The sequence below is a fragment of the Uranotaenia lowii genome, chromosome 2 (genome assembly GCF_029784155.1).
Source record: "Uranotaenia lowii strain MFRU-FL chromosome 2, ASM2978415v1, whole genome shotgun sequence".
In the NCBI taxonomy this organism is placed as follows: Eukaryota; Metazoa; Arthropoda; class Insecta; order Diptera; family Culicidae; genus Uranotaenia; species Uranotaenia lowii.
In genome coordinates, this window is record NC_073692.1 from 314,876,693 (window position 1) to 314,896,679 (window position 19,987).

Sequence of the window (19,987 nt, forward strand, 5' to 3'; positions counted from 1 at the left end):
TATTATCCCCCAGTTGGCCGGATGAGTCGAACGGAAAAGGGACGGAATCTTTATCTTTATTGGAGGGGAATGTGCTAATTGTAGGAGGATTCAGCGGCCATAATGGCGCGGAAGGACACGGAAAAGGCAGCGTTGATGTCCTAGAGGATATGTTTTCATCCGAAAATAAAGCGGAACATCGAAGAAAAAAAAACGGAGAAGACCGTTATTTAAACATAGATTCTAAAAACATTAATCCCAAAGGTAATGAAAAATAAAAATCAAATCTTGAATGAATTTGTGTCTTTGTTTCATTTAATTCAGTGAATAATAAGAACAGCGAAAAACACCCTCTTAGACAGTAAATGGGAAACCAGCAGAATGTACCTTTTGCTCAGTGAATTCCAAAAAGGTAAAATTTAGGTAAATTGGGAGAAAAGAAAAACGATACAATTCACTTTTTTGCAAGTGAATGAAAAAAGGTAAAACTACCTTGCAACTCGGTAAATTTTACCTTCTTACTATTTTCCGTGAAGGAGCCTGACGCGTATCGCATCGCGCATCATTCGCATCGCGTGCTGCACGCATTCGATAACGTAAATACTGCTTACATCTTTATTTTGCCAGCCGATTTCAGGATTGTTTTGTTTTGTTTCTTAAAACTAATTTTTATTAATTTTTGTTGAATTTATTTATAAAACAATATGTTAATGTGTAGACAAATATTCAACAAGTGTCAAGTAAATAGTTCGGTAAGAAATTGTGTTAAAATGTATCCTTATATCATATTTCATTTTCAGGTGTTTCCGTTACTCAACGTTTCAAACCGGAAACTGAGCACCTATCAGGAGAAAGATGGTGTAGGTCACATAGTGCTGGACAACGAAAAAACTCGTAACTCGTTGTCGCTAGACATGATGGATAGCATTCTCGGGAACATTGTTGCTCACCAGGATAATCCTGCGATTCGGTGTTTTGTTCTCTCGGCAAAAGGTCGTGTATTCTCAGCCGGCCACAACCTCAAGGAACTAACACCCGACAAAGGTTCCGACTTTCACAAACAAGTGTTTGCCAAGTGCACGGAACTCATTGGGACGATTCTCAGGTCACCAGTGCCGGTGATAGCTCGGGTTGATGGGCTCGCAGCGGCTGCTGGATGTCAACTGGTTGCATCCTGCGATATGCTTGTATGTAGTGATCGAAGCTCCTTTTCGACTCCCGGGGCTTCGTTCGGGATATTTTGCTCTACACCGGGAATTGCCGTTGCTAGAGCAATTCCTCGTATGAAAGCTTCCTACATGCTTTTTACCGGTCTTCCGATAAGTGCTGAAGAAGCCCTGACGGCGGGTATGGTTAGTAAAGTGGTTCCAGCAGAACAATTGGATCAGGAAATTGAAACGATCTGCAATGCCATCAAATCAAAAAGTAGGGCTGTGATTGGTTTGGGTAAAAAGTTTTTCTATGAGCAGCTGGCACTGGATATAAATGCTGCCTATGAACGCGGGGAGCACGTGATGACCGATAACCTGGCTACGGTCGATGGTCAGGAAGGGATTCGGAGCTTCGTTGAAAAACGGAAAGCATCGTGGAAGCATCAGTAGTACGCGCAAAGGTAAGTTGCGATTGGTTTCTTCAAATTTATACCTGCATTTATTAGTCTTTGGAAAAGATATTTCTGTAAATTAGATATTTTGATTTAGTATCTAGAACTGAGCAAACTATGTTTCATATTTTTGATTCCTAATGCGAAACTCTATATTCTCACATTAAACAATTTGTTGTTATTTACATACATATTTTTAAAAAATGCTGTTGAATTTATTCATCCGAACGCTCCTTTCATTTAACCAATATTGTTGTAATAAATAGGCCGATGATTTATACAACTAACATATTAAAAACTTTATTACACGATTGTTAAAACTAGAAGAGAATAAACGGTGTGGTTCTTGATAAGAGTGGTGAATTAGAATGACTTGCAAAATTGGTGTTCTTGGGTGGTAGATGTCAGTCGCTCTGACAGAATGTGTCAGACGATGAGCCCACTGATAATGATGATGGTGATAAGGTTGTGTAGGGGTGTTCTCCCAACACCTCCCCCTCTTAGAAGAGATGATACGGCTCATACCTCACGGGTGTTCTTCTTACTCTAGAAGATTGGCGAAGCTGGCTCGGTTGTTGCTGAGTAGTAGCTCTTGGGGGCTTGGAAGGCGCTCGGCGGGGGACCTCGGTAGGTATTAGCTGGTTGAGTAACGGTAACTGCGATGGCCCACCTGTTGCTTGTTCGGCTGGTGCGGCTGATGGCTGACTAAGACCACACGAATCTAATAGGATGCTTAGCGGAATTTGCGTCGACTGCTGTTGTACTGGTGATGTTGGTTGTTCGGACTCGTACCGCTTCCTCAGTTGGTTCGTATGGGACCTCACAAGATTTCGCTTTTCTGGTAACCATACATTGTAGATAACCCGGCCTATACGTTCAAGGATTTGACCAGGCTCCCACGACCAGGTGTTGTTTCGGTGTACTTTAGTCCAAACCAGATCCTTGACATCGTAGTTCAACGCTTTCGTGCCATGCTTTCGATTGAACTGGATTTCCTGCTTCGATTCGGGTTGCTTATAGAACGAGGTTGGTGGTTTCAGTAGGTCCAATGCTGTTCGTAATCGTCTGCCCAATAACAGCTCTGCTGGAGACTTCCCATCAGGTGCGCTACGACAAGGAGTGGAGCGGTAGCACAAAAGGAAAGTATCAATTGCTTCGCGGAGAGGCTCTCCCCCCGTCGTTATTTTCCGAAGTCCTCGCTTGAATGTGTCGACAAATCTCTCTGCGAGAACGTTCGACTGCGGATGGTACGGCGGTGTTCTAAGGTGAAGGATTCCTTGGTTGCTGCAAAACGTTTCAAATTCCTCGCTCGCGAACTGTGTGCCATCGTCGGTAACCAAAGTTTCGGGCATCCCGTTTCTGGCGAAGATCTCGCGGAACATGGCCACCGTTGCAGATGCTGTGATGCGCTTGGTGGAGATGACTTCTGGCCATTTGCTGAAAGCGTCAACAACTATCAGGTAGTAATTGCCGTCGACTGGCCCAGCATAATCGGCGTGTAATCGTTGCCTGTGTTTTTCTGGTACAGGCCAAGATTCCTTCTTCTTCTTCTTCTTCTTCTTCTTGTTTGGTTGTGGTAGCGGGTGCGACCACATTTGGATCGGTGACTGTGACCATATATCCAGCGGTATTCTTGTATGTGTTTATTTTTTGTTACGTGATCGTAAGGATTATTTTACTAGAGTTTCTTTTTGGTAATCTAAGTTACAGTTTAGATGTTCATTTTAGCATTTTTTAAAAATTCTACTACTTCTTTTAGAAGTAATGTATCTTTTGTCTTCAATAGTTCAGCAATATTGGTAAATTTACCATCGAAGCTGAATTTCGTTCGGAGATCTTTGTACATGTGACAATTTAAGATAAGGTGTTCTGCCGTTTCTGGTTGGTTGCAATTTTCGCAATTAGGGTTATCTACTATCCGCATCTTATTTAGCCAGTATTTGCTGTAGTCGTGCCCAGCCATAAGGCGATTGAGGGTTCTGGTTTCGGTGTTTGTTAGATCCATTTTGTGATACCATGGTTTTGCAGAGAATTGTGGTTGAATATTGAAAAATTTAAGACCTTTCGAGAGTTCTTGTGAGTACATTGTATACCAATTGTTTGCTTGATTTTGTTTATGTTTTTCAAAATAGAGGTAAGCGTCCTTGAGCAAAATTGGGTTTCGTATCGATTCGATATCGTTAGTTCCGGTTCCTTCTTTGGCCAACTCATCTGCAATATCGTTCCCTGAAAGATCGATATGACTAGGGATCCACTGAATTTGTATGTTCAATTCTTCACAGGACTTTAGAATTGCGTCAACGATTTTACATCGATTAATTTGGTCAAGATAGTTTCCAAGTAATGTGCAAGATGACAGCGAGTCCGTCAAAATTACTGAGTTTTCGAACCTTTCCTTTCTAATTTCTTCTGTTGCGGTGTTAATTGCTAGAAGTTCAGCTGTCATAATACTTGTTTCTCGGTCGAGCGCCAATATAATTTTTCTTTTTCTAGATTCTATGTAGACTCCAATACCGCATCTATCACCTAATTTCGATGCATCCGTGTAGATTCGATGGCAGTGGTTGTATCGACTGTTAAGGATACCCAGCACTTTTTGTTTCAACACTCTTGGATTGACATTGTTCTTGGAACAGTTAATGCCAATATTTGTAGAGATGTTCACTTCGATTTTCTTGGATTGTACCATAGGACTTATGCGCATAAACGTTTCTTGATATTCCACGAATATTTTTTCCATAAAACTTAGCTTCTTCGTATCTCCTCTAAAGTCTGACACTTTTTGTAGTTGGTTGTAAACTGGAGTTCTATAGTATACAGTTCTAGCAGTTTCCTTACATGTAACAAATTTATTTCTTACTTCCCAAGGTTCTTGACCAGCTATAGCTAGAAGCGTATTTCGAGGGGTAGTTCTGCTGCAACCCGTGGCTTTACGCATAGCATCGTTTAGGATGACCTGTATTTTTTCTTTATTAGTTTTGCATGTGTTCCCGATTATTGAGGATCCATACTCAGCTTTACTACGTAATAGTGCGTTGAAAACTAATGACATAGTTTGAGGATGGCTTCCTTCACGTGTTCCACAAATAACTTTCATCATTCTCAGCCGTTCCTGAATTTGTTTTGCAGTTTGTTTAGCGTGAATCCCAAATCCGAAGGATCGGTCTATATGGATACCCAGATATTTGTGGCTCGCGACCGTTTCCACAGGTACGTTATGTATTCGGATATTGAGTTTGCGTTTTCCCCTGAGGAGAAGTAACGCTTTAGTCTTTGCAGGGTTAATTTGAAAGTTCAACCTTCTAGCTCTGGAAACAAAATTGTTCAGTAATTCTTGAGTCCTCTGTTCTACTGTTTCAAGAGATTTTCCTCTAACAACCAGGGCAAAGTCATCAGCAAATTGCAGAATATCTGCGTCTTCATTCTGAGTAAGGTGTAAGTCAGAAGTGTATAAATTAAATAATGTGGGTGAAAGTACGTCTCCCTGAGGTAATCCATTACTGATTGTTCGTGTCACACAGCTTTGCCCGACTTGCATGGATAGCTTCCTGTTTCTCAGGAAGTATCCAACCCACACTACAATTTCTGGAGGAAATCGTTGGTTTGTCATAATATCTTCCAAAAGTTCTGTTTTGACAGCATTGAATGCATTCATTAAATCAATGAAAATAATAGATGTAATGAGTTTTTTCCTTTTGCTATCCTTGACGATATTTGTGAGGAAATTAATGCATGTTGTCGTTGAAACGTTTTTCCTGAATCCGAAAGATTTTTCAGGAAGGATGTTGTTGATGTTTATGTGGGTTTGGATCTTTTCCAGAACCGCACTGTTTAAAATTTTTGTTAGTGTTGGAACCAGTGAAATTGGTCGTTTACCTTCGATACTTGACTGATCCTTTCCATGTTTCGGTATAGCGATAACCTTTATTTCTTTCAGTTGATACGACAGGTTGCCTGCTATAAACATCTTGTTAAGATCGTTTATTATGATGTCTCGTACAGAGGGATGTAAATGTTTCAACATACCATATGTTATTTGGTCATTAGATGGGGCTGACCTGTTTTTCTTTCGGCATAGAATACTATTCCACAGCTCTGCATTAAGGATATTATATTCACACGTTCTTCCATACGACAATGGGATATCAAAATCAATATCGTTGTTGCCGAAATGTAAGTCCATGAACTTTTCTGCCATGTCAACATCTTCCTGTATAGGGTTGTTGGTCTTTTGCTTTTTGTTGTTTCCTGCTATCCTATTTATTTTATCCCAAAGTGCCTTAGAACTTATTTGAGGATCTATACTGGCAGCGAACTCTTTAATACTCCTTTTCATTGATTCTTTTTTGGTACGAATAAAGATTGCTCTGTTTTTTCTGACCTCAATGGCATTTTCTATGGTGCTTTGAGAATTAAACTTTTTAAGAGATGTTGCTTTGTTTTGCCATGCCTCCTCTACTTGCTGATCCCACCAAATTTTTGGGATGTGTTTACTTTTTTTCCTGTTATTCCTAACGCTTCTTTGGATTTTGGATTTCAGAACGTCTAACCCTGAAATTTCCTCACCAGTTAAGGCTGAAATGTCTTTAAAAATTTGTTGATAGTTCGTGTAAGTTCGAGTGTCATTTGTCTTTTCACTTGTTATGTCCATCTCTATCAACAAATGTTGACTACAGCCGATGGATTGAGGTAGAACTTTCCAATTGACTACTTGGAACAAGTTGGAAGAGCATAAGGAAATGTCTATGGCAGTCGACCTTCTTCCTAACTCTAAGGGAACATACGTTTTTTCACCCGTGTTGATTAGTATGAGGTTTGAGCAGTTTATAGCAGTTACGAGGATCGAACCTTTTGGGTCAGTCGTATCGTCACCCCAAGCTGGGTGATGACAGTTTACATCACCACCTATAATTATTCGTGTATATCTATTGAGTTGTAGGAAAATGGCATGCATGCTGGTCTCGAATTCGTTCTTGTCAATGTGAGGAGCTACATATATAACGGCTATCACTATATCAAATTTTGTCATTTTAACTGCGGCGAATTGAATGAGATCGGAGTTGCTATTTATATTAAGTTTTAAGTAGTTGAGGGAATTTTTAAGAAATATTCCAACTCCACCATAACCATCAGGTCTTGATACAAGGATTCGATGATAACCAGAAATGTTGTACTCCCTGTTACCCTCTTCTCCTTCTTTACTCCATGTTTCAGACAATAGGGCTACATCATAATTTTTATCCGAGAGTACACGATGTACTTCTTGCTTATTTTTGCTCAAACTTTGGATATTAGATTGGATAATTTTCATATTGCTTTTTTTTTTTATTCGTTTTGATTATGCTTAATGAACTCTAAACTGTTTGGGTTTATCTTACCTTTATCGATCATACTTGTAACAAAGGTGGAAAATTTTTCTCGGTGGTTCTCATCAAGTCTTTGTTGCTTACTTGATGAAGGGCTGGCTGTAGTTTCTTCTATGGTTGCGGTCGTATGTGTCTTACCTTGCTGTTGTTTTCTCAAATTTTCCTTGAAACGTTCTACTTCGGTGCTCTTGAACTTATTGAAGAGTGCAGTTCCATTAAATTGCTCGCTGTCTGTTTGCTTCCTGGCTTTGAACACATTAATCGAGTCACTGATGATAGGCGAATTTATTTTTTCCGCTACCCTCTTGCGTCGAACCGTTCTTGATGTGTCCTTGTTTCGTTGCTGGTATCTTCCGGCAGTCATACTGGCGTAAGACTCCTCCGGGGTTGGATCTTGTGAAGATTCAACTAGCGCCTCATAAAAGTTTTGGGTTTTTATTGGATACCGTTCGTGTACTTCGATTACTGTTAGGTTAGTGCGAGCTAAAATGGCTTGTAAGTTATTTTGTCTCGTTCTCTCAGAACATTTTGGGTCCGTCGTAGCATGGTTCTCTCGGCAATGAAAACATTTGGTTTCTTTATTGCAGTTGTCGAACTCGTCTGCATTCGGATGCATTTTTGTGCATTTTGTACATCTTCTTCGACTTTTACAATTTTCTGTACGATGATTGTAACGCAGACAATTCATACAGATCATGGTTTTTCGATAGAACGGACGGACGTTAACAGAGCAATGGAATAACTTGATGGATTCCGGAAGTTTGTTAGCTCTAAACAGTACACTAACCCGTTGTGTGGGAATTTTACCTTTTTCTTCTTCCCAGCGGGTCAAACGCTGAATTTTCATTATAGGGTACTCACATAGAATTTCTTCCATCATTTCGTCTTCGTTTATATCAAGAGGTACTCCTGCGATTACCCCGGAGACCGCTACTAAATGTTGGGGAATGTACGCACGGTAGTTGAGTTCATTCAAATTTTTATCACTGGTGAGGCGATTTGCTATAGCGTAACTATTAAGATAAACCATTACCTTGTGACGTCCAACATTTTTTAAATCCAGGATGTGCGCTTTGTAAATGATCATTTTGCGCAGTGTATTAGCAAGTGCCAATTTGTTTATTTGATTGTCCCCTGTTTTCTTTAACAATTCTATAAAAACTCGGAACGGTCCTTGATCGCTGCCTATGTATTGATAATTTATCTTGGGTTTTCGTGTTGTGCTTGTCTCATCCTTTTCGAACGCCTTTTTTCTGGTTCCGGTGTTTGGTTCCGGATTGTCCATATCCTGGTCGTCTTCCTTGCTGCTAGCCATTTTTAAGCTGGCACACTTTCATTTCCTGTTATAACCTCACTTTCTTTTTAAGTTTTCACTGGCGTCTTTTTCGCCGTAAATTGGCGTTTTCCACTTAAAACACACTATCTGATCTGAATTCACTCCAAGCAGTTTCCGTAGAACAGTTTACTCCTTCAGCTACTCGAAAAAAAAACACCTTTTTCCGGCCGATTTCGATTTGAAAATTCAAATTTTTTATACGCATCCAAAATTGCTTCCGTTCCGTTTGTATTGGACCTGACCTGCGATGGTTTGCACAAGAAAAGTAAACCATACCAAGATTCCAAATTAGTTTTTGTGTTGGTCTTGGCGGCTCTCGAACATTCCACACACGCTCGTACACGCTGGCTGATTTGCTCGTCGATTCCGGGCCAATAGACGTAGCTACGTGCTATGGACCGCATTCTCTCCACTCCAGGGTGGCCCTTGTGTAGAACACGCAGAATCCGATCTCGAAATTTTGCAGGAATGACCAATCGCTCTCCGTAGACGAGACAATCGGACACTATTGATAGACTGTCCCGGCGTTGATGGAACTGCTGCAGCTGGGAGTCGCTGAATTTCGACCGATCGGTTGGCCAAACTGTATCGACGAACTGCTTAACCTGCTTCAAAATCGCATCCGACTGTGTTCCGGCTTGGATCATCTTGAAAGTTACCGGAAGACCCACGACAGACTGCTTGACGATGTCTTGCATGGTGTCTTCTAGCTCAATCGATGCGATGACGTACTCCTCGTTGGGGCGGACGTGGGTGTTAATCAGTCTCGACAAAATGTCAGCATAACCAAAACTATTTGTGTTGACATATTTGATGCTGAAGTCATACAGTAGTAGAGTTAACGCCCACCGCTGAAGCCTGTTTGCTGTATAAACCGGGATGCCAGTCTTAGACCCGAAAATCGCCAGCAACGGCTTGTGATCCGTTTCCAAAACGAAATTCCGACCAAAAATCATCCTATGGAACCGAGTTACTGCAAATATTAGCGCCAGACCCTCCTTCTCAATCTGGCTGTAGTTCGCCTCGGCTGGCGTCAAGCTTCGTGACGCATAGGATACCGGTTTCACTGACCCATCAGGCAACTTGTGGGCAATTCGCGCGCCGATTCCGTAGTTTGACGCGTCCGCTGATACTATGATTTCCATTTTTGGATTGTAGTGAGTAAGCGCCAATGGTGACTGCAGGATTTCACGGAACCGATGGAACGATCGCTGACACGCTTCTGACCAGTTCCATTTGGCACCAGTTTTCAAAAGCTGGTCCATCGGGTACCGGAGCTTACGCATTTCGGGAATGTACTTTGCGTAGTAGTTTACAGCTCCTAAATATGACCGTAATGATGAGACGTCCCGAGGTGGTGGCATGGTGGAAATGGCGGAAGTCTTTCCCGGATCGGGTCTGATTCCATCACCATCTAAAACCTGGCCCAAGTATTCCACTTGCTGCATGTGGAATTTGCACTTCTCCATCCGAATCGTAAAGCCATACTCCTCCAGACGCTGAAGCACTTGATGCAGATTGCGGTCATGCTCCTCTTTTGTGTGACCACCCACTAGCACGTCATCCAAATAACCACAGGCTTTACCGATGCCACTCACCAGAACTGCATCCATGATCTGCTGGAATGCACCCGGAGCTGATTTGATGCCGGGTGTGAGACGAGTGTAACGAAATAAGCCCTTGTGGGTGTTGACTGTCAAAAGATGTTGATCTCGGGGGTCCACTTCCACTTGGAGATAGGCATCGGATAGGTCAATATGACTGAAGACCTTACATCCTGCCATCTTTGTAAAGATGTCTTCTGGTAGGGGAAGTGGACACTGGTTTGACTCCAACGCCTCATTGAGGCCGGTCGAAAAATCAGCGCAAATGCGGACTCTCCCGTTCGGTTTCCGAACCACGACGATGGGTGCTGCCCAATCTGAATGGTCCACTGGTTCGAGAATGCCCAAATTCTGCATTCGCTGAAGCTCATCTTCTACTGCACCTTGCACGCTGTAGGCCACCGGACGCTTGGGCCGGTAAACTGGTTTCGGTTCACCCTTGAGTTTTAGGCGAACCTTGGTCTTTGAACAGAGACCCATTTCCGACGAAAATACTTTCGGGAACTTAGCTTGCAGGGATGAATCCGGATGAGGCGATTGGTTGTTGATTTTGTTGCAGAATGAGCTGATGGGAACGTCCCATAATCCGAAGAGTTCGATCCAGTCAGAGCCTAAGATGTTAAGCTTCAGGTCTGGTGGAGCAACACGACACAGTCCACGTTTTGTTTTGCTACCGATCTTCACATCACACCAAAACTCTCGGGCCAAATGAAGTGATCCCCCAGATGCAATTGAGCAGAGTGAAACACAGCTGAACCAACTTGGTTGAATGCTCGTCAAAGATTGAAAAGTTTTATTTTCCTAACAAACTAGGTAACTAAGGATACAGTGGTTACTATGCTTAGTACCATAGGAGTCGCTGCTTACTACGTCCTAACACTCCTCCCTAAGCTACGAGTCCTACCAAGCTCTTGAATGCTTCATGCTTCAGACTCGTTAAGGCCTTGGTGAAACCGTCTGCTGGTTGATCCTTTGTGTTGATGTAAGACAGATCAACAACGCCTTCTTCCAGTGCATCTTTCACGAAGTGATACCGGATGTCCACGTGTTTCGTCCTCGGATGGTACCCTTGGTTCCTTGCGATACAGATGGCGGATTGATTGTCACATCGTATCGGGATGACTCGTTCTCCAAAAATCTGCATCAGTAGATGGCGCCACCAAAGAGCCTCTTGGATGGTTTTGGACAGCGCAAGATACTCCGCCTCGCATGAAGACAACGCAACAGTAGCTTGCCGCTTAACATTCCATGATACAGCTCCTCCCATCATGGTGAAAACATAGCCAGTTGTCGATTTCCGGCTATCAGGATCTCCTCCCCAATCCGCATCTGAGTATCCAACTAGATGACCTCCTGCTCGGCTGTACTCGTTACGGTTGGAAACGGTTCCCTTCAGATACTTGAATATCTTCTTCACAGCTTCCCAGTGTTGGCGACCAGGGTTACTGCAGAATTGGCTGACCTGATTCACGGCGAAACTAATATCCGGCCTCGTTGCTTGAGCCAAATACGTCAGGCAACCAATTGCTTCCTTGTACGGAACCTCCTTCATCTCCAGGATTTCGTCCCTCGTGGTCGGGCACATCGTCTTGTCCAGCTTCGTACTTGGATCCATCGGAACCGAGACTGGGTGGCAGTTTCCCATGTTGAACCGCTGCAAGATGCTCTCCACGTACTGAGCCTGATCGATCCACAGTTTACCATCAGCTCGGTCACGGGAAATTCGCAATCCGAGACAAAGTTGGGCCTCTCCAAGATCCTTCATCTTGAACCGCTGACAAAGAAATTCCTTCAGCTTCTTCTTCAGGCTCGGGTCGTTTGAAAAAATTAGAAAATCATCAACGTAAACGGTGACGAAAAGCATTTTTCCACACGCCAGCTGGTAGTACAGGCAATTGTCCACCTTTGATTGCGATAAGCCAAACTCCACTCGTCCGGACTGCTTTAAACCATAAAGCGCCTTCTTGAGCAAACAGACCTTATTGCTCGTATCGCCGAACCCTTCCGGCTGATCCATGAAGATGACCTCATCTCCGAGACTTCCTTGAAGGTACGCACTCACAGCATCCATTTGCTCGATGTCCAAGTCGTGCTCCACTGCAAGCGCCATCAGATATCGGATCGTTGAATATCGAACCACCGGTGAATAGACCTCGTCGTAGTCGATTCCTGGACGTTGCGAACACCCCTTCACGACAAGACGCGCCTTGTACTTGTCGATTCGTCCGTCAGCATCCCGTTTGGTCCTGAACACCCACTTGTTGCGTATCGGTTTTCGGTTTTCCGGCAAATCAGCTAACTCCCAGGTTTGATTCTCCTCCAAAGATCGAATCTCCTCTCGCATGGCGGCCAACCATTGGCCTCGGTCCGGCCTCGCCAGGGCTTCAGCGTAACTCACGGGATCGTCAGTAGCAACCAAGGATGTCTGGGGGGAATTTTCCAGGACAGTAAAAGGCGTAAAAGTAACATAATCGGAATACTTGCCTGGGGGTCGGCGCTCCCGACCGCTGCGCCTAAACTCTAGCTGCTGATCAGCCGGTCTACTAAGTTGCGGTGGGAGCGCAGAGTCAGCATCCTCGGATTGGGTAACAGATTCTTCCATCTGCATCGTTGTCAATTCCATGAAATTGACAGGATCTGGGCTTGAAAAATTGACCAAAGCTGTCGGCTTTCCCTCTTCGACCAAGATGACATCACGGCTGATGAACACTTCGTTGCGGACCGGATCGTACAACCTGTATGCCTTGGAATCTTCGGCATACCCAACGAAAATGCATGCCTGGGACTTCGGATCCAGCTTCTTGCGTTTCTGCTTCACCACATGCGCCATCGCACGTGAACCAAAGACCTTTAGATTATGCAAGTTCGGACGTTTTCCGGACCATGCTTCCTCGGGTGTGATGTTCTCCAACGCTCTTGATGGACACCGGTTCGTAATGTAGGCTGCTGTCAAAATCGCTTCAGCCCAAAACTGCTTCGGCAATTTAGAATCGTTCAGCATCGCACGGGCCTTTTCCAGAAGAGTGCGATTCATCCTCTCCGCCAACCCATTTTGTTGCGGAGTGTATGGGCAGGTTTTCTGGTGCTGTACTCCGTCCTTCTCGAAACTTTTCCGCATCTCTTCGTTGACGTACTCGGTTCCGTTGTCGGTTCTCAACACCTTCAGTTTTCGTCCAGTTTGCCGCTCGACCCTGGCCTTGAACCGTTCGTAGGCATCCTTCACCTCGCTTTTCTTTTCCAGGAAATACAGGAACACCTTCCTACTGGCGTCGTCTATGAAAGTGATGACATAACGACTTCCACCAAGCGACGGGACTTCGATCGGGCCACACAAGTCTGAATGCACCAGATCCAGCAAACCTTTCGCCTTGGAACCACTTGAAGGAAACGGATTTCGTGCATGCTTCCCTTCGATGCATGCCACACATTCGGGTATCGTTCCGGACCATTTCAAACCGTCGACCATCGATTGCAGTTTGGTCATGTTCTGCTGACCGAGATGACCTAAGCGTTTGTGCCACATTTCTGCGGTTACCGTCAGCAACGAACCATCCATCTTGCGGTTGAGTCGATATAGCCCTTCTTGATGAGTTCCAGAAGCTATAATGTTGCCACTCTTCTCGCGAACCTTACAGCCTTTTGCGTCGAACAAAACCGTCAATCCTTTCTGGCATATTTTGCTCACCGACAGTAGATTTGCTGCTAGTTCAGGAATCTGCAACACCTCTTGAATCTCGATAGGACCTTCGTTGACTTCCAGCTTGACGAAACCTTTGGACACAGACGTCATCGAACCGTTGTTCGCTGTTCCGACCGGGTGAGAAAGAACTTGCTGCTTCACGAAACCGTCAGTCGAACGCGCCATGTGTGCTGTCGCTCCAGAGTCAAAGTACCACTCGGACTCAACAACGTTGCCAATCGAAAACACGCTGCACATTGCCTTGTTGTTCGCCGTCTTCTGGGGACATTTCGCCGCATAGTGACCAGGTTTTCCGCAGATGAAACAACCGCCGTCCTTCTTGCCGTTATTCTTGCTGCCACGCCGCTTTGATTTTTGTGCGCTGTAGAGCGCGCCATCAGCACCACTCGACTTCGATACTGTTTGAATTTTAACGTCTTGCAGTATCTTAGTCTTTACCGCATCCGCCGTCAGTGCTGCTCCCGAAGCCTCCAATCCCATGATCATCGGCTCATAATTCGCAGGGAGTCCCATCAACAGCAACGCCGCCAGCCACGAATCGTCTACTCGGAACCCAATCCCGGCGAGCTTATGGACAGTGGACATCAAGCTATCGACAAATGATTCCACGCTTCCGCATTCCTCCAGCCGTATCGATGTCAATTTCCGCAGCAGACCGATTTTCCTCGTCAGACCGTCGTCTTGAAAAGCTCTTCGTAGCTTCTCCCAAGCTTCTTGTGCCGTTCGTGCGTCCTGAACTAGGCTGTAGTTCACCGACTCCAAACTCAGGCAAATTGTAGCGAGTGCCCTCAAGCTCACCTCCTCGTCGACATGTTGACCTTCTCCGGGACAAGCAGCGTACCACGTGCCTTCTCGAATTAATATCATTTTCATGCCGAACGCCCACGTTGAGTAATTCTCGCGACCTTTAAGTTTCTCCAGCGCCGGGAGACTGACTTGTCCGAGAACTCGAACGTTTCCGCCTGCGTGCGCTTGTGCACCATTCGAACCATCGCCAAATCCGCTGTTGATTTGCGAAGGATTTCGACCGCTCACTCCGCTAGCACCGCCTTGTGCTGCTGGACCGCTGGGGGAATCTCTTTCCAGAACCATGGCTTCTTGAAAACTGCTTGCAGAATCTTCCGGGCTTCAATTATTCAGCTGGGCTCATAACCAATTGAGCAGAGTGAAACACAGCTGAACCAACTTGGTTGAATGCTCGTCAAAGATTGAAAAGTTTTATTTTCCTAACAAACTAGGTAACTAAGGATACAGTGGTTACTATGCTTAGTACCATAGGAGTCGCTGCTTACTACGTCCTAACAGATGCAGATTTGGCGTTGCAAGAGGGAATTGTTCCTTCGCCGATTTTTCGCCAACACTGGTCAGAAATGATCGTGATATCCGACGCTGAATCGATCTGCAATCGTACCGGAACCTGATTTCGATTTCGGAGTACTTCCTGCTCTGGGTGATATTATTCACGGACACTATTTTCACTTCTCTGCTACTCTTCTTCTTTTTCTTCTTGTTGCTGCTGCTGCTACCGCCAGACGTAAAACAGGCGCAATATCCTTCCTTATGGCCTTTCTTTTTACACTCACGACACTGATGTTCACGGTATGTACAGTCCACAGAAAAGTGCATAGCACCGCACGCCCAACACGGAGTTTTTGGTAGATTGGTAGAATTTACTGACTTTCCCGCCCAATGTTCATGATTTGGTTTGGGATGCCGCTCTTTATGAATGGCATTCACTGCACTGAATGATTGCTGTTTCTCAACAAGACTGTTGTCTTTTTTCAAGTTCAGTAAATTCTTGCAATCTTCCACCACTTGTTCCAGAGAAACGTCCTTAGTTTCGTTTAACTTCGTTATCAACCTCATACGGATGTCCGAGTCTCGTGCTGACTTGAGACCACTCACGAAAATGAGGCACTTGAACTGTTCCTCTGACATATCTTTTAACTTGAAGTCCACACACGCTTTATTAACTTTGCACGAATAGGACACTAGATTATCGGAATCGTCTTTTGTCGTCTGCAAGCACAGATAACGGCGATGGAACGCGGACACTGGGGATCCGAAGATCGTTTTTAACTTCCCAATAGTTTCACTGAACGATAACTCCTTGGACAGCTTCGGAAGTATAAAACTGGTGAACCGCTCATGTGCTTGTGGATTCAGCTTCCTCATCAGTAACCGGACTTTCGCAGCGTCGTCCAGTTTTTCGGCATCCTTGTCGAACAAATCTGCATAACGTGCATACCAGGAGTCGAACGTACTGCCTTGCTCCGGATCATAGACGAATTCGGTAAGGTTATTGGAAAGGGAGTCCAAAACCGTTTCGTCCCTCGACAGCTTGTGAATGGCCTGCTGGGTAGCTGAGACCTGCTGAGTAAGCTGTGCCATAAGCTATTGTTGCTGTTGAAGGATCTGCATCAGCATCTGGTTGGATGATGGTTGCTGTGCGAGTCCCCCTACTGCTTGATTTACAGCTGGATCCGGCATGATGGTAACCTCAACTTCTCACACGCGGTGATTGTGTCGATCGAAAAGCCGATTTTAACGCGACGGACAACTGTTATTCGCGAAATCGGTACTGAACCAACTCGTCGCCACTTTGTTGTAATAAATAGGCCGATGATTTATACAAGTAACATATTAAAAACTTTATTACACGATTGTTAAAACTAGAAGAGAATAAACGGTGTGGTTCTTGATAAGAGTGGTGAATTAGAATGACTTGCACAATTGGTGTTCTTGGGTGGTAGATGTCAGTCGCTCTGACAGAATGTGTCAGACGATGAGCCCACTGATAATGATGATGGTGATAAGGTTGTGTAGGGGTGTTCTCCCAACAAATATGTTTTAAACAATTATAAAAAACAACTTTAAGTAAACTCACATTTCAATAACGAAATCTGAATCATCAAGAAATGAGTTTTTTTAAGTGGGTACGAAGGATAGGAATAAAATTCTTGTGTCAAATTTTTCAGGATAGTTTAAAATCTTAAATTGGATTCGAAATTTTAATCTAATTTTTTTAAATTTAATCTAAATCAGAAAAATGAAACTGAAATCTAAATCTTACTTAATTGGCCTTATCGGTGAATAGTGATGTCATTTTTAGTAAAAACATCTTAATTATTATTATTATTATTTTTATTAAAGACATTTTACAATTTACATGGCATTCGTGTCTGTTACTATAACAACAAAAACATCTACATTTTATCCTTCAGATTATAGAGTTTTATGAATTTTACAACGTTGGTTTCTTTGCTTGTACAATTCGATAAAATATCATAGATTGAGCCTTCCATATCACAAGCTCGTCGGGCTTGATCAAATCCTCTACAATCAACCAGAATATGTTGGACAGTTATTCTTATTCCGCAAAAGGAGCATTCGGGAGGTATAGATCGTTCCAAGAGAAAGCTGTGTGTTAAACGAGTGTGCCCGATACGTAACCTAGTTAACAGACGCTGTTCAGATGCGCATTTCCTGTCGGTGTAAGCACATATAGATGGTTTAACACGTCTCAGAAGATTTTGCGACCTGTTAGAACATCTTAAGATTATAAATTTTTATAAACGTTTATAGAAAGTTGAAAGAAACGAAAGATGGTGAAAACGAGCGAGTAAAATTAATAAGAACCATTATCACGACATACCAAATTTTCGTTCGGCACGGGCTAACTACTATGAAGTGGTAGATAGATACATATAGAGTTGTATCTACCACCATATATTAGTAGGCCCAGCTTGGTTCGCCCAACAGGCGGAAACTTGCAGTGCAAGTGAACCGGTTTATCTTCATAAGATCTGAATCTGAAATTTAAATTCTAAATCTGAATCTGAAATCTGAATCTGAGTTCTGAAATCTGAATCTGAAATCTGAATCTGAAATCTGAATCTGAAATCTGAATCTGAAATCTGAATCTGAATCTGAAATCTGAATCTGAAATCTGAATCTGAAATCTGAAATCTGAATCTGAAATCTGAATCTGAAATCTGAATCTGAAATCTGAATCTGAAATCTGAATCTGAAATCTGAATCTGAAATCTGAATCTGAAATCTGAATCTGAAATCTGAATCTGAAATCTAAATCTGAAATCTGAATCTGAATCTGAAATCTGAATCTGAAATCTGAATCTGAAATCTGAATCTGAAATCTGAATCTGAAATCTGAATCTGAAATCTGAATCTGAAATCTGAGTCTGAAATCTGAATCTGAAATCTGAATCTGAAATCTTTTTTTTTTTTTTTTTGTACGTTTTATTTAATGAGGGATTAACCTTCTGTTTTCACCCTCCAAAAGTTTTGTTTTTACACTTTAGATCTCATTAAAAAGGTTACACTGTTTTAAAAATTGTATCACTTTCTTCTCCTTGGAACGAATGTTTTCAAGTTTTTTCCGCCAGGCTGCCTTCCGGCAGCACTTGTCTTCTGTCGTTGTATTTCAGGCACTCCATAATTATGTGCTTTACCGTCAGTTGAACACCACACGCATCGCACACTGGTGTTTCCGTTCCCTCCATCAGATGTTTGTGGGTCATCCTGGTGTGACCGTTCCTCAACCTGGTAAGGACCTTCTGCTCTTTTTTGTTGTTTATATCCTTCCATTTTTCCGTTGTCGATTTTATTTCTCGCAGTTTTATATTAAGCTGATTGTTCCAGTTTCGTTCGTGTTGCAGTTTCAACATTCTCTTGATCCACTTTAGCGCGTCCGCTTTTGGAATATTTATAGCGTATCTACCTTCATTTCTTCCTAAGTTCGCAAGTCGATCAGCCTCTTCGTTGCCCTGAATACCAACGTGACTTGGAATCCAGACCATCGTAACGTTTTTCAGATTTTTTTGATAGATGATGTTTTGGATGATCGGATGCTTGGTTCCAGATTCTAAAGCTGTTAGCACACTTGCCGAGTCGGTGTAGATCACAGTTGGTTCATTGGCTCTTTTGACCGCTACATCAATAGCGAAAGCTTCTGCCGAGAAAATTGAGAGATGTTCTGGAAGACTTCGAGATATGTTTTCTTCCATTGGGTTGAAAATGCCAAAGCCCACTTTCCCGCTTGCTAGGGAGCCGTCAGTGTACACTTCTCTTCTGAAGCGGTACTTAGTGTTTTTAAGGTTTGCAAACATGTTAACTACTGATCTTTTGTTTCCACCAGCTCTAAACTGGTGTTTTATTGTCCAGTCTATCATAGGTGGTTTTTCATTCCACTGTTTGGCTATTTCGGTTCGGAGTTTATGGATTGGTGGAATACGATGGTTTATCGTTTCTGTTAAAAGTTGGTTCGCTCGATTTAACAGATAGTTCTCACTGCAGTCTACTCTTTCTGCTACCCATATTGCTTTTCTTGCCCAATTTTCGGCAACCAGAAATGCAAAGGGGAATACGCCGTTCTCAACATATAGGGCTTCTAATGGGGTTGAACAGAAAGCGCCGGATATGGTTCTCAGCATATTGGTATAAACCGTTTTAAGTTTCAAGATGTTTTCTGGTTCGAATACTTCCCATCCGTAGAACAATTTTGACATAACTGTCGCAAAGCCAATTTTAAGAAGAGTTTCTCTGCTTCCAAGACTTGTTATAATTTTTAAGAAACGAGTACGTGCCGAACATTCTTTTATGAGCATTTTTACATGATTATTGGCATTTCCTTTCTTGTTTAGCTCTACCCCCAAAATTCTACCTGTTTTTGTTTGTTTGATCTCCGATCCGTTAGCTTTTAACTTTTGCATTTTTCCAAATCGATGCTTGCCTTTAGTCACGCAGCATGTGTGTAACAAGAAGCTCTTTTTGGCATTTATTGCGAAGCCGTTTTTTTCTGCCCACGATAAAATTTCATCGATTCCATGTTGTAACCTTTTACGGCAGATTGCAACAAACTTACTTCCGCAAATTAACAAAATATCATCCGCATATATAAGAACTGAGATGGTCTTTGGTATGAACCTGAACACGTCATTGATTACTAGGATAAAAAGAGTGGGGGATAGAACTGACCCTTGGGGTACTCCGGTTTCTTGAGGCAGATCTGAAGAAAAAGCTCCACCTACTGCCACACAAAAAGTTCTATCTTTCAGGAAGTTTTTTATTACCTGGTACGTTCGGTTTCCCACTGAGGCTTTTTGAAGGGCTTTTAGGATACCTGGTCTCCATGTCCGGTCGAAAGCTTTGGAAAGATCCAACGAAACTAGTTCCGAGTGTAAATTAGAATGCCGGTGCTCGGTGAGTATGTCTTTAAGTTTGCTCAAATGACTGGTTGTACCTCTACCACTTCGGAAGGCATGTTGATTAGGATGTATAATTTTTCGATGTTCTAACAACTGTTGCAGTCGTCGAATCACTAATCGCTCGTAAATTTTCCCCAAACAAGACGTGAGAGCAATTGGTCGGAAGCTGTTC

The 19,987-nt window shown here is 43.1% G+C and overlaps 5 protein-coding genes across 5 annotated transcripts; 1 reads left to right on the top strand and 4 right to left on the bottom strand.

Moving 5' to 3' along the window:
- Positions 1-568: 568 nt before the first annotated feature.
- Positions 569-1,768, top strand: LOC129748706 (enoyl-CoA hydratase domain-containing protein 3, mitochondrial). Its single transcript, XM_055743390.1, has 2 exons — positions 569-719; positions 780-1,768. Exons 1-2 carry the CDS (start codon positions 684-686, stop codon positions 1,578-1,580), a joined length of 837 nt encoding a protein of 278 aa, XP_055599365.1. The 5' UTR covers positions 569-683; the 3' UTR covers positions 1,581-1,768.
- Positions 1,769-2,082: 314 nt separating this feature from the next.
- LOC129742894 (uncharacterized protein K02A2.6-like) lies at positions 2,083-3,177 on the bottom strand. The gene has a single exon (XM_055734838.1). It carries the CDS (start codon positions 3,175-3,177, stop codon positions 2,083-2,085), a length of 1,095 nt encoding a protein of 364 aa, XP_055590813.1.
- A 116-nt stretch (positions 3,178-3,293) lies between these two features.
- Positions 3,294-6,637, bottom strand: LOC129748705 (uncharacterized). Its single transcript, XM_055743389.1, has 2 exons — positions 5,609-6,637; positions 3,294-5,536 (listed from the first exon to the last, which is right to left on the bottom strand). Exons 1-2 carry the CDS (start codon positions 6,609-6,611, stop codon positions 3,294-3,296), a joined length of 3,246 nt encoding a protein of 1,081 aa, XP_055599364.1. The 5' UTR covers positions 6,612-6,637.
- A 1,842-nt stretch (positions 6,638-8,479) lies between these two features.
- LOC129742895 (uncharacterized protein K02A2.6-like) lies at positions 8,480-10,368 on the bottom strand. Its single transcript, XM_055734839.1, has 2 exons — positions 8,607-10,368; positions 8,480-8,526 (listed from the first exon to the last, which is right to left on the bottom strand). The coding sequence occupies exons 1-2, from the start codon at positions 10,366-10,368 to the stop codon at positions 8,480-8,482; spliced, it is 1,809 nt and encodes a 602-aa protein (XP_055590814.1).
- A 4,486-nt stretch (positions 10,369-14,854) lies between these two features.
- On the bottom strand, positions 14,855-15,979 carry LOC129742896 (uncharacterized). Its single transcript, XM_055734840.1, has one exon. It carries the CDS (start codon positions 15,977-15,979, stop codon positions 14,855-14,857), a length of 1,125 nt encoding a protein of 374 aa, XP_055590815.1.
- Positions 15,980-19,987: the final 4,008 nt, after the last annotated feature.